Source organism: Aegilops tauschii, chromosome 3, assembly GCF_002575655.3.
Source record: "Aegilops tauschii subsp. strangulata cultivar AL8/78 chromosome 3, Aet v6.0, whole genome shotgun sequence".
In the NCBI taxonomy this organism is placed as follows: Eukaryota; Viridiplantae; Streptophyta; class Magnoliopsida; order Poales; family Poaceae; genus Aegilops; species Aegilops tauschii.
This window is the reverse complement of record NC_053037.3, coordinates 621,041,571-621,056,142: the sequence shown is the minus strand read 5'-3', so window position 1 is coordinate 621,056,142 and position 14,572 is coordinate 621,041,571. Positions and strand designations below refer to the sequence as shown.

The 14,572-nt window shown below is 46.8% G+C and overlaps 1 protein-coding gene across 1 annotated transcript; it reads left to right on the top strand.

Annotated features, from left to right (window-relative positions):
• Window positions 1-2,400, top strand: LOC109752423 (zinc finger BED domain-containing protein RICESLEEPER 2-like). The gene is made up of 2 exons (XM_073495802.1): window positions 1-2,018; window positions 2,323-2,400. The coding sequence occupies exons 1-2, from the start codon at window positions 189-191 to the stop codon at window positions 2,398-2,400; spliced, it is 1,908 nt and encodes a 635-aa protein (XP_073351903.1). The 5' UTR covers window positions 1-188.
• The last annotated feature ends 12,172 nt before the right edge of the window (window positions 2,401-14,572 follow it).

Below are 14,572 nucleotides of genomic sequence, written 5' to 3'. Positions count from 1 at the left end.
TCAGTATACTTGCCATACAAATATTTAGTGGATTTTCCTTCAAAATATCATTGTTTGAACAGGAACATGAGCCGGAAGAGGATCGTGTCCAGGAGCAGGATGAGGAAGAGAAGGATGAGAATGTGTATGTGCCTGCTGATGAGTCCGAGTCTGAGGAAGAAGAGAACTCGTATGATCTTAGAGATGACATGTCAGAGGATGAAATGGATATTGTTCAGTCCCCTGGAGGTGAGACTGATGTGTTTGTTGTTAGTTCAGAAGAAGACAATGCAAGAACAGGAGAGAAACACAAGAAAGGGGTGAAAGTCAAGTGCAAGGTCACTACCAAGGGCAGTAGCAAGTCCAGTACTAGCAGGGAGAGTTCAGATTGTTGGACTTTTTTTGAGAAGGTGATGGTGAAATCAGAAAAGGATCCTAAGGTTGAAGAGTTGAAGGCAAAGTGCATGCATTGCCACAATTTATACATATATGTTCAAGGTTCAAGCACCACAACACTTAATAGGCATATGAAGAAGTGTAAGATCTTCAAGAACAAGGTTGCGACGAAACTTATACAATCACGGCTTGGGTACAAGCCGTCCAATGTTAGAGGTGAATCCGGTCTTCCTCTAGGTGTGCCATCCAATGGGTATGAGCACACAACTATGAAGGAGTTGATTGCAAAAATGGTGGCTGTCCATAACTACTCATTCAGGATGGTGGAACATGAGTGGTTCAATATTGTGATGAAGTACTCGAACCCGCTATATCAAGAAATTGGTAGGAAGGCAATAAGAGCTGAGTGTTTGAGGGTTTTCAATAAAGAGAAGGAAATCCTTAAGGCAGCCCTGAAGAATGTGGACCACATTAGTCTCACTACAGATATGTGGACAAGTAACCAAACCATTTCTTATATGTGTGTAGTGGCACACTATATAGATAAACATTGGAGGATGCAGACTCGTGTGCTTGCGTTCATGGAGTTGGACCCCCCTCACAGCGGAAACGTCATGGCTGTTGCGTTGTTTGAATGTGTGACTGAATGGAAGATAGAAAACAAGATAGTTTCCATCACACTAGACAATGCATCAAACAATGATTCAGCTGTTAGAGATTTGAAGGCAATGTTTTCTGTTCGAAGAGGGACAGACTTTGAAGCCAAATATTTCCATGTCCGGTGTTGTGCCCACATTGTCAACTTGGTAGTGCAGGATGGGACAGCCTGCATGAGCACTTTGGTAACGAACCTAAGGGAGACAGTGAAGTACTTCAAGAAGTCCCCTTCCCGGCTGCACAAATTTGTTGAGATTTGCAGGAGTTTAGGCCTTAAAATTGGAGCGCATTTGACCCTAGATGTTTGCACGAGGTGGAGTTCTACATACAAGATGTTGGAAACTGGCCGACCATATAGGCAAGCCTTGGTGTCTTATGCTGATTCGGATGCCAACTACAAGTGGAAGCCTACAAACAAAGAATGGGATATGTTTCAGCTTATTGAACCATTGTTGTTTGCTTTTGCTAGAGTAACTACAGCCTTTTCGGGTCAATCATATCCCACCGCCAACATATTTTACCCCCACATTGTGAGTATCAAAATTGCTTTGAGAAAAGCCATGGTTCATAAGGACAAAACCTACAATGCTATGGGACATGCTATGATGGACAAGTTCAACAAATATTGGGAAGAACCAAACAATGTCATGGTTCTTGCCACTTTCCTGGATCCAAGGTACAAAATGAAGTACGTGGATTGGTTCTTTGGGCAGATCTATGATGAGGATAAGGCTGAAACTGAGTTGTCTGCATTCAAGAAAGATTTGGACAAGTTGTATGAGAAATTTGATTCTCAAAAGAGGCAAGCTGAACCTCAATGCAAGAATACTTGCAATACAAGTACCTCAATGCCACCTGCAGATTCTGAGTTTCTCTCATTCTTATCATCCACTTCTACAAAACGATCTAAGAGTGAATTGAGAAACTATATGGATGATGCAAATGAGGGTATGGTTGCCACTTTCAATCTGCTAGAGTGGTGGAAGGTGAATGCACTTAGGTATCCTGTGTTGGCAAACATGGCAAGAAGATTCTTAACTATCCCTGCTAGCTCGGTGTCTTCTGAATCCAGTTTTAGCACCGGTGGAAGAATTTTGGATGATTATCGAAGCTCTCTAAAACCATACATGGTGGAGGCCTTGGTGTGTGGCGGAAGCTATATCAAGGGTGCGCACAAAGACTTAAATGTGTTGGTATGATTTCGATCTATGTTTTATGTCGTATGATTTCAATATGCATCATGTTATTGCCATAAACTAAAAATCTAATGGCTAACTTGCACAAAACTAGGATGTGGAAGAAGATGATGAGGAGGAGGATGTGGAGAAGGTCAAATTGCCTAAAAGTGTGGCAGATTGCAACTACTAGTAAGTATGTTACCTGTAAGATTTTTTTAGTTTACTTCTGTTACTTGTAGGCTTTTCTTATTTACAATAACCATTGTTACATGTAGGATACATTGTAGGGAGAAGACCATCAAGATGCATTTGTTAAATTTGCACATGGAAGTAAATCAAGCAATGGATCTATATTGGTCGTCACCCTTGAATGATGGAGTTCTTGCGTGGCTTATGTTGCCTGAACTTTAGATGTGACATATGTCAACTTCTCAACCTTGGACTATTAAGTTTATGTTGTCATTGAACTTTGAACTATGGATGTGACATATGTCATCTTATTTTGCTAAACTCATGAATGGTTTATGTTCATCTCAATTTTTTCAGTGCTGTCCAAACTTGGGTGCATTTGATGTCCAAATTTCAGTGTACTTGCTGTCCAAACCTGTGTGTATTTTTCTGTCAATAGTTTCAGACATTCAGTGTTAATGTTGTCCAAACTTGGGTGTATATGCTGTCAAAGTTTCAGGCTTTCAGTGTTGATGCTGACCAAAGTTAGCACTTGGGTGTATTTGCTTGAGTATTTGCTGTCAAAGTTAGCATTTAGTACATATAAATACTACTATATTAGAAAAAAAGGAGTAGTCTGCACGCTGATGTGCAGTGCACACGAGCTGCCGAGTTGGACCGAGCCAGCACACAGCTCAGGTCGAGCCTGCTACTTAGGCTCGCCTGAGCAGTTAGCTCGGGCTGGCTCGGCTCGTGCTGGGCGAGCTAATGGCTGGCTCGGCCCGAGCTCGGCTCGGCTCGGCTCGCGTCCAGGTATAGTCCTTCTGTCGCTTCCATATCTCTACATGGGAACCTCCCCATTGCATGTGTAGCACCGAGAGCGTGCCATCGGTGGCTGAGCCTGAGCAAAGGCACGGGTAATCTACTTCGGTCATCATCGGGACGGGGAGCCTCGTGAAGGAGACATACATGGCCGCTCTGGGCGTTCACTCCAACAAGGCAGAAACACCGCGCCGTCTCGTTACGAAATAGCCAGTGCGCGGTGCCGTGGCGCACGACGGCATCGCTTTGACAGAACGACCCGGAGGCATTGGCGTCTATGGTAGCGCCAAAGGACACCGTGCGCATGGCTCTCCAGCTCGGTTCGTCGGACGAGAACGTGTTAAGGTAGAACTTGAGGTCGTCCTTGCAGCTGACGGTGATGACTATCACTTTGAAGAGTGGTGAATTGCCCCGTGGTTCCTCGTCGTCGCTGCTGGAACGGCGGCAGTCCGTGCCGGTCACGACGGCGCCGCCGCTACGCTCGCCGGCAGGGGAGGCAGGGGAGAGGGACGCGAGACCTAGCTGTATAGGAAGGAGCACGTCGCATGTGCCGGTGAGCAGGTTGCAGACAGCCAGGTGGACGACGCTCCAACTTGTGTCCTTGGGGGCGAGGCGCGCGAGCAGGAGGCCGCGACTCGAGAACAGCGGCACCGCGTGGTATAATAGGCGTGCAGAGATGCCGGGAACGAAGCAGCTGAGGGCACGGCGGCGGCCTGGACCCAGCTCGGACCGCGGCGTCGGGACGAGCACCTTGGACCCTTGATAACGGCCCCGATCCTTGATGAACAATCCGGCCAAGGATGGGCGCACGTGCTCCGGCCACCGGCGGAGGAGGAAGGATGAATCGATTGTTAGAATTAATGGGCTAGGCCCATAGCAATTTCTGAAATCTCAAAGCCCAGGTGTAAAATGGCAAGTGGTGGTGCTAAGTTTAGTCCCACCCCGGAAGTTAAAGAAGAGTTGGACCTCTTTATATAGTGGGTTCTCTCCATCACTCTAAGTGATGTGTTAGAAGAAAAAGGGAAAACCACACGTGCGCACTCGCTTCCTTTTGCCGTTTTATTTTTATGTCTTGGCAGACAAGTTTCTGATTACTTGTCCGATAAGTATACGAATTAGAAACCGAGTCGGTTTGGGATTGTGGTCGCGACACAATACCGCCTCTGGTCCTAATATATATACAGCTACCGGCTACGGCCAGAGACACACCGAAAAACACCTAGGGTTTTGCCTCATCTCACAACTTGCGCCGCCATCGTAATCTACTCCATCCCAAACGCCGGCGTGCATCGGCGCGTGGGAGAGCAGGTCTCGGGAACCGTTTGTCTTTGCGATCCTGCACCGGGAGAGGACGAATTAGGTTTTTGGAAAGCGCTGTGCGCGACTGCTCAAATTCGTCATCACGGGTCGTCTTCCGTCCAAGTCGGGCGGTGCTACTCATCGTCGTATTCATCGCCGTCAGCAGCAGATCGTCGCCAACATTGTCGCACCCATAATAGCTAACGATCAGTACGTCCAACATCCTCTGTTCATGTCTGTTTCTACAGCTATTGTTACGTGTTTGCTGCTGTTATGCATGTCTTATTGTTCTTCTAGTTTGCTAGATTATTGCATGCTAGTATCTCTTCTAGTCATGAATTATTTACTGGAATTAATCATGAACTTGCCTAATATTCCAACAGTCCAAAAACCTAATTATAGGCAATTTCCTGAGTTAACTATGGCTGGATTCGCTGATGCACTGAGGCCGGATAAGTTTACCGGTGTGCACTTTAAGAGGTGGCAGGTGAAGACCACGCTCTGGCTTACTGCTCTGAAAGTTTTCCACGCTAGTGTTGGTGCTCCAGAGGGAATGACCGACGAAGATCGGAGAAAATTCCAGGAAGCCAATACTATGTTTGTGGGATGCATTCTGAGTGTTCTTGCTGACCGTCTGTGTGATGTGTACATGCACATAAATGACGGAAAGATTCTGTGGGATGCACTGAATGCAAAATTCGGTGCAACAGATGCAGGCAGTGAACTGTACATCATGGAGAGTTTTCATGACTACAAGATGGTGAATAACCGTTCTGTGGTTGAACAAGCTCATGAGATACAGTGCATTGTGAAGGAACTTGAACTCCTTAAATGTGTTCTACCCGACAAATTCGTGGCTGGGTGCATGATTGCAAAGTTGCCTCCTTCATGGAGGAATTTCGCCACAACTCTGAAGCATAAGAGACAGGAGATATCAGTTGAAAATCTGATTGCATCTCTTGATGTTGAAGAAAAAGCTCGGGCTAAAGATACTACTGAAAAAGGAGGTGAGGTTCATCCTACTGCTAACATGGTGCAGAGGTACCCACAGAACAAGAACAAAGGGAAGAACAAACCTGTTTTCAACAAGCCTACCAAGACTACTACCTTCAAGAAGAAGAAGTTCAACAAGGCTGAGCTAGAGTGCTACGCCTGTGGGAAGCCTGGACACTTTTCCAAGGAATGCCCTGAGCATGCAGACCGCAGAGGGAAAACAAGCTCCAAGACTGTCAACATGGTGACCGCTAGCAATACTGATGGGTATGGTAATTTACCTATTGTGCTTTCAGTATTTCAATCATCTTCGTGGTGGATTGATTCGGGTGCTAACGTTCATGTGTGTGCTGACATCTCCCTATTTACTTCTTATCAGGTCGCAAGGGATTCTTCCGTCCTAATGGGGAATGGGTCACATGCTTCTGTTCGTGGCATTGGCACGGTAGATCTGAAGTTTACTTCGGGAAAGATCGTGCAACTAAGGAACGTGCAGCATGTCCCTACTATGAACAAGAATCTAGTTAGCGGCTCCCTTCTATGTCGAGATGGATTTAAGGTAGTTTTAGAGTCCAATAAAGTAATCGTGTCAAGATTTGGACAATTTATAGGAAAAGGCTATGAGTGCGGAGGCTTGTTCCGCTTTTCTCTTTCAGATTTTTGCAATAAGTCAATAAACAAATTTGTGCTAGTGTTAATGATGATGCAAGTATTTGGCACTCTCGTTTATGTCATATTAATTTTGGTTTAATGTCTCGGCTATCCAGCATGAGTTTAATTCCGAACTTCACAGTTGCCAAAGGTTCTAAGTGTCATAGTTGTGTGCAATCTAAGCAACCTCGAAAGCCTCATAAGGCTGCCGAGGAGAGAAACTTGGCACCTCTAGAACTCATACATTCTGATCTTTGTGAGATGAATGGTGTGTTGACAAAAGGTGGAAAGAGATATTTCATGACTTTGATTGATGATGCGACTAGATTTTGCTATGTTTATTTGTTGCAAACTAAAGATGAAGCATTAGACTACTTTAAAATCTATAAAGCTGAAGTTGAAAATCAACTAGAGAGAAAGATCAAGCGTCTTAGGTCCGATCGTGATGGAGAGTATTTTCCAAAAGTTTTTGATGAATTTTGTGAGGAACATGGTATTATTCATGAGAGGACGCCTCCCTATTCACCTCAATCAAATGGAGTGGCCGAGAGGAAAAACCGCACATTGACTGACTTGGTGAATGCCATGTTAGACACTGCTGGTTTATCTAAGGCATGGTGGGGGGAGGCTCTATTGACTTCATGTCATGTCCTGAATAGAGTTCCCAACAATAATAAGGAGAAAACCCCTTATGAGGAGTGGGTTGGGAGAAAACCATCACTTTCTTATTTGCGCACTTGGGGATGTTTGGCAAAGGTCAATATTCCTGTTCCTAAGAAACGCAAACTTGGACCAAAGACAGTGGATTGTGTCTTTCTAGGGTATGCTCAACGGAGCATTGCTTATAGGTTTTTAGTGGTAAAATCTGAAGTACCTGATATGCATGTTGATACTATAATGGAATCTCGTGATGCAACATTTTTTGAGAACATATTTCCTATGAAAGATATGCATAGCATTGCTAGATTTTCTTCTGAGATAATTCCTGAATCTAGTACAACTGATGAATATTTCGAACAATCACATGAGGAAGTCCTTGAGAAGGATAACAATGAAGTTCCTAGAAGGAACAAGAGACAAAGGATTGCAAAATCCTTTGGTGATGATTTCATTGTATACCTTGTGGACGACACACCCAAGACGATTGCAGAAGCATATGCATCTCCGGATGTAGATGATTGGAAAGAAGCTGTTCATAATGAGATGGACTCAATTCTTTCTAATGGAACTTGGGAACTAACTGATAGACCATATGGTTGTAAACCTGTGGGCTGTAAGTGGGTGTTCAAAAAGAAGCTAAAGCCTGATGGTACTATTGATAACTACAAGGCGCGGCTAGTGGCCAAGGGCTACACTCAGAAAGAAGGCGAAGATTACTTTGACACCTATTCACCCGTTGCTAGAATGACCACCATTCGAGTGTTACTTTCCTTGGCTGCCTCTTATGGTCTTATCATTCATCAAATGGATGTAAAGACAGCTTTTCTCAATGGAGAGTTGGAAGAGGAGATCTATATGGATCAGCCTCACGGGTTTGTGGTTAAGGGTGAAGAGAGAAAGGTGTGCAAGTTGTTAAAATCTTTGTATGGTCTGAAACAGGCACCTAAGCAATGGCATGAGAAGTTTGAAAGAACTCTGACTTCTGCAGGATTTGTCATTAACGAGGCTGATAGGTGTGTTTACTATCGCCATGGTGGGGGCAATAGTGTCATATTATGTTTGTATGTGGACGATATACTGATCTTTGGTACAAACATTAATGCAATTAATGAGGTCAAGTCTTTTCTATCAAAAAGTTTTGACATGAAAGATCTGGGAGAAGCCGATGTAATTCTAAACATCAAACTTATTGAGGATGAGAGTGGGATTACATTAACGCAATCTCACTATGTTGAGAAGGTCTTGAACCGATTCGGTTTTATGGATAGCAAGCCTTCTCCAACACCTTATGATCCCAGCGTGACACTCAGAAAGAACAAGAAAGAAATGAGAGATCAATTAAGATACTCTCAAATTGTCGGTTCACTCATGTACTTAGTTAGCGCTACAAGACCAGATATCTCTTTTGCTGTGAGCAAACTGAGTAGGTTCATGTCCAACCCGGGTGATGATCATTGGCATGCACTAGAAAGGGTCTTGCGCTATCTGAGAGGTACTATGAGTTACGGAATTACTTATTCAGGGCATCCTGCTGTGCTAGAAGGATATAGTGATTCAAATTGGATCTCCGATGTTGATGTACTTTACGCAACAAGTGGGTATGTATTTACTCATGGTGGTGGCGCAGTGTCATGGAGGTCTTGCAAGCAAACCATATTGACGAGGTCAACTATGGAAGCAGAATTAACTGCTTTGGACACAGCTACTGTTGAGGCAGAATGGCTGCGTGAGCTCTTGATGGACTTGCCGGTTGTTGAAAAACCTGTACCGGCTATTCTTATGAATTGTGATAACCAAACGGTTATCGCTAAAGTGAACAATTCTAAAGATAATGCAAAGTCATCAAGACACGTGAAAAGACGTTTGAAGTCTGTCAGGAAGTTGAGAAACTCCGGAGTAATAACTGTTACGTATATACAAACAGACAAAAACCTGGCAGATCCCTTTACAAAGGGACTATCACGAAATGTGATAGATATTGCATCGAGGGAGATGGGTATGAGACCCATAAATGTTACACCATAGTAGTAACCCAACCTTTGTGATCGGAGATCCCGTGAATTAGGATCTGGGAAGAACAAGCTATTAGTTAACTGAGGAGAGTAATAACTTATGATCGTCTCCAAGTGAAGATGCAAAACTCTCAGAGCTGTAAGGCTCAGATCTGTAAGGCAGGTTGGCAACATGCCTTAATGTGGTTCTATTGGCTATAATTAGCAAAGATGCTGTCCTACAGAGCAGTCTTGAAAGAACACACCTATATGAGTTCTGACTGTAAACGTCGCAGTCTATGAGATTTGGGTGATCTCTAGTAAGCTCACGAAGAGACCAGGGAGTATGACGTATAAGCTCCAAACCGCGGGGTAGCCTACTGGCGGTCAGGTACTGGTTAAGACTTTGAGTGAAACCTGTTCACACAAAACTAGCAATTCAAGGCATAGTCCATTGTCAAGTTGTGAATGGATGTAGCTTAAAGTTCTAGGCAGAAGTTCAACTTAACAGTCTCTGCTGAAACACTGGTATATTAAACAAGTGGTGAGAGAAGGCAAATCTCTAAATGGGTATTTGAGATCTAGTGGGGGGTTGTTAGAATTAATGGGCTAGGCCCATAGCAATTTCTGAAATCTCAAAGCCCATGTGTAAAATGGCAAGTGGTGGTGCTAAGTTTAGTCCCACCCCGGAAGTTGAAGAAGAGTTGGACCTCTTTATATAGTGGGTTCTCTCCACCACTCTAAGTGGTGTGTTAGAAGAGAAAGGGAAAACCACACGCGCGCGCTCGCTCGCCTCGCCTGGCCGTGCCGTGCCGTGCCGAGGCGAGGCGAGGCGAGGCGAGGCGGCGCGTACATGCGACATGCGCGTGAATGGTCCGCCGAAATCCGGTTCGTCTCCTTGCAGGAGCGCAGCTTCCTTTTGCCGTTTTATTTTTATGTCTTGGCAGACAAGTTTCTGATTACTTGTCCGGTAAGTATACGAATTAGAAACCGAGTCGGTTTGGGATTGTGGTCGCGACACAATACCGCCTCTGGTCCTAATATATATACAGCTACTGGCTACGGCCAGAGACACAACGAAAAACACCTAGGGTTTTGCCTCATCTCACAACTTGCGCCGTCATCGTAGTCTACTCCATCCCAAACGCCGGCGTGCATCGGCGCGTGGGAGAGCAGGTCTCCGGAACCGTTTGTCTTTGCGATCCTGCACCGGGAGAGGACGAATTAGGTTTTTGGGAAGCGCTGTGTGCGACTGCTCAAATTCGTCATCACGGGTCATCTTCCGTTCAAGTCGGGCGGTGCTACTCATCGTCGTATTCATCGCCGTCAGCAGCAGATCGTCGCCAACATTGTCATCAACACTGTCGCACCCATAATAGCTAATGATCAGTACGTCCAACATCCTCTGTTCATGTCTGTTTCTACAGCTATTGTTACGTGTTTGCTGCTGTTATGCATGTCTTGCTGTTCTTCTAGTTTGCTAGATTATTGCATGCTAGTATCTCTTCTAGTCATGAATTATTTACTGGAATTAATCATGAACTTGCCTAATATTCCAACATCGATGACGAGGCCGCGCAGTCGCTTGCACGCGGTGGCGCAGCGGAAGAGGTCGGCCGCGTCGTCCAGTCGGAGCAGGATCTCGAGGAGGACGTCGTTTGGGAGGGCGGCCGCCATTGCCGCCGCCGATCTGGTGCGAGTAATGTGCGAGTAGATTGTGTACGACTTGAGGTGCTGATTTGCATAGGGTTTCCAAACATAGCACACGTCTGTACTCCGTAATTTCGAAATCGTCCTGAACACGAGATCTAATCCAACCGCATGCCGTTCTAAAAAAAAAAATCCAATTGCATGCCGGCGTAAGAGCAACTCTAACGCGTCGACCCAAATTATCCGCGTTTGTCTGTTTAGGTCAAAACGGACACAAAAGTCAGCCCAATGTACCGACCCAAACGAACGCACGTCCGTTTTTTGTTTGCCGCCGGCCTTGCCTTCCTCGCCTCCCTCGCCTTCACCAAAGGCAAGCCCGGCGGCACCCGCAAAACAACGGCGCAGACCAAGAAGAAGGAGCTGACGGACGCCCAGCGGGCCGTGCAGTCGGCCAAGAGGAAGGGTCGGAGGTAGGTGCAGGCCGGGCAAGCTCGAAGCCGCGTCAGCCGCTGCCGCACAACAAGAGGAAAACAAGGCCCTCCTCGCTGCGGCAACGAGGAATGTGTGCCGGCCACTGTCAAGTACGCTAGCAAGAACTCTGGGCGATGCAATGGCCGCTGGAATGGCGCCGACATGAACTGGCATGTTTTTTTAGGCTGGCATGTATGCCGCCCACTGTAATGGCACCAACATAAACTCTGAGCAATGGCAAGACCACTGTCATGATTTACGACTGCGGGCCTTTTTTAAATTCATATTGTTTCTACGCGGACGAGAATTGGGTCGACTGGTTGGGCATTGGGCCGACCCAAACGCATAAGGGGGCGGACGAGCCAACCTAAACGGACAAAACACGCTTCCGTTTAGGTCGACGCGTTGAAGTCGCTCTAAGGTAGAACACACACGTATCGCGACATGCATGCAAACTATACCATTTTTTATTGAGGAAATGCCATCATGGCTACCTTTAATTATTTGGCAAAATCGCTTCATCGTTCACTAAGGAGTTTACAGGAAGATCCGGGGGTTAATCAACCCAACTACAAGAAGCATCATTCTCATAAGAAAATTTAGCTAGCACAACTTCACTTTGTTCCTTTCCGCAATGTGTGAACTCAACATTCCCAATCATTCCAGCTACGCTCCACATTCTCTCTTGGCCTGAACATGCATTAACGACCTCTAAGGGCGTGTTCAGGAGCCCTCCCGCTTCTCAACTCCCCAACTCCACATGAGGGGTGTAGCCGAACAGTTCAAATCCCGGCTATGGGCGAGAGAAGCTGGCGAAACTTGAAGTGTAATTTCTGAGGAGTCGTGGAGCTGGGAAACTCGAGCTCCTCCAAAACAGCGAAGCAGGAGTTGTCAAGAATTTACATGTGATGCCACCGCTAAGTAAGTTAATTGCGTACCAGTTTGTTCGCTCGTACCAAATATTACAAGTATGTGCCACCTCTAAACCAGTTTCTTCTCCAGAGCTGCTACTTCTCATAGCTAGTTGGGCTGGCGGCTTGTTTCATTGACCAGAACGACAAGCTACTCTGCCGAATGATTTGTAACTCCAAGATTTTTAACAGAAGCTGGCTGCTGGTTTTGGGCTGAGGAGTCTGAGGTTGTGGAGGGTTACCGAACAGGCCCTAAGAGCATCTCCAGCCGTTGGCCCCACCGGGACGCATAAAAATCGCCCCCTGGGGTGAGCTGGCTAAATCCGCGCCGGGGGCGGTTTTGCGCCCAGCCGTCCCCCCAGGCGCCGAAATTGGCCCATTTTTTGGCCCACTTTCGGCGAATAAAGGGCCCATATGGGCGAGAATAGGCCCATATTCGGCGTGGTTCGCCGTGGCTCAGCTTTGAATTATGAACATTTAAATATTTTTTATCACATATTTCATCACAGAAAAATCAAATACTTCAACAAAATAGTACAACAACAAATAGTTCAATACAAATTATATAGTTCAACAAATAAAAATTCATATTTCATCACGCGTCGCCTTTGAGCCTCCATAGGTGCTCCACCAGATCATACTGCAGCTGATGATGCACCTGTGGGTCTCGGATCTCCTGACGCATACTGAGGTAAGCAGTCCAGGTTGCCGGTAGCTGGTGATCAACTTCGGCTAGAGGGCCTTGCCTATAGTATGGTTCAGTGTCAAACAAGGGGTCTTCTTGCTCGCTTTCGATGATCATGTTGTGCAAGATGACACAGCAAGTCATGATCTCCCACATTTGATCTTTCGACCAGGTCTGAGCGGGGTACCGGACAACAGCAAATCGAGATTGGAGCACACCAAATGCCCGCTCGACATCCTTCCTGCAAGCCTCCTGAATCTTCGCAAACCAGGCTTTCTAGCCTCCTGCCACAGGGTTTGAGATGGTCTTCACAAATGTCGACCATCTTGGATAGATGCCATCAGCTAGATAGTACCCCTTGTTGTAGTGCCGGCCATTAAGTTCACCGGAGGAGAATGGCCTTCAACAAGCTTGGCAAAGACAGGAGAGCACTACATCACGTTGATGTCATTGTGAATTCCTGGCATACCAAAGAAGGAGTGCCAAATCCAGAGGTCATGTGTGGCCACCGCCTAAAGTACCACACTGCAACCCCCTTTTGGCACCTTTGTACATCCCCTGCCAAGCAAATGGGCAATTCTTCCATTTCCAATGCATACAGTCGATGCTTCCAAGCATCCCAGGAAATCCTCTTGCTGCATTCTGTGCTAGGATCCGAGCAGTGTCTTCCGCATTGGGTGTGCTCAAGTATTGCGGTCCAAACACTGCCACCACTGCCCGACAGAACTTATAGAAACACTCTATGCTGGTGGACTCGGCCATGCACCCATAGTCGTCGAGTAAATCACCGGGAGCTCCGTATGCAAGCATCCTCATCGCTGTCGTGCACTTCTGGATGAAGGTGAATCCAAGTTTGCCGGTGCAATCCATCTTGCACTTGAAGTAGTTGTCGAACTCCCGGATGGAATTCACAATCCTGAGGAAGAGCTTTCGGCTCATCCGATAACGGCGCTGAAATGTTTTCTCGCCGTGAAGTGGAGCATCGGCGAAGTAGTCGGAGTAGAGCATGCAGTAGCCTTCGAGACGATGCCGATTCTTTGCTTTCACCCGCCCCGGCGCCGAGCCACCTCGGCGCGGCTTTTCATTGCTCGCCAGCAGCTGGGCGAGGGCGGCGAGCACCATGAGATGCTCTTCTTCCTGGACGTCGGCCTCGGCTTCCTCCTCCAGCAGCGCGGCGAGCGCTTCCTCGTCATCCGAGTCCATCGCCGAGGCAGGCAAATCGCCGAACACCTTGCGCCCGGTGGGCGTGTACCCGCTGCTAAACTGCCCCTCCGCGGCCGGAAACGCCCAGCTGCTGTTGGAGGGGCTACCGCGGCGAAGCTCTGCTATTTTTCCGGCGGGGAATGGCTATCTAGCGGTAAAGGGCGGCTGGCGGCGCCAGGATATAGCTAGTGGCGGCCGAGGGCGCGGGGGGTGGGAGGCGAGTCGGGGAAGAAAACCCTGACTTTTCACCCGACGATGTGGGCCAGCCGCGCTTTTCCCTTGTGCCGGAGCCCCCAATTGCCCCCCAGTGCGCCGGGTTCGGCCTGTAACCGCCGGGCGGAAAAAAGGGCCGAACCGGCGCTTTTCGGCGTCTTGGGGGCGCGACTGGGGCTTTTTTTGGCGCCGGCGCCGAAAAAGTGGCCTGGAGGGCCTGTTGGGGACGCGGCTGGAGATGCTCTAGGGCATCCGATTCAATTTGTATCGACGTATATGTGAGATTAGTAGACTAGTCAAATATTTCTATGTTTTCTCAAAGAAAAAAAGTCATATATTTCTATGTCAAGAAAACCGTGACAGCGAACATCTACTTACTAACAACGCTGCACTGAAAGACTTGCCCAAATGTATAGGAAGAAAATGTTTGACATAAAGAAAACTTGGACTGCGATTTAGCTGGCATTCAGCATGGATGGTGGGCTATATATCAAAAACAATGAGCAACAACCGATGGAACTAAGAAAAAGACAAGAACCAAACCAAAAATATGCTTGGCAAAAAAGAAGAAGAAGGACAAGAGCAAATTCAACATTCATATGCGTCCACGTGTCACGATCTCTACCAAAAATAATGACACAATGT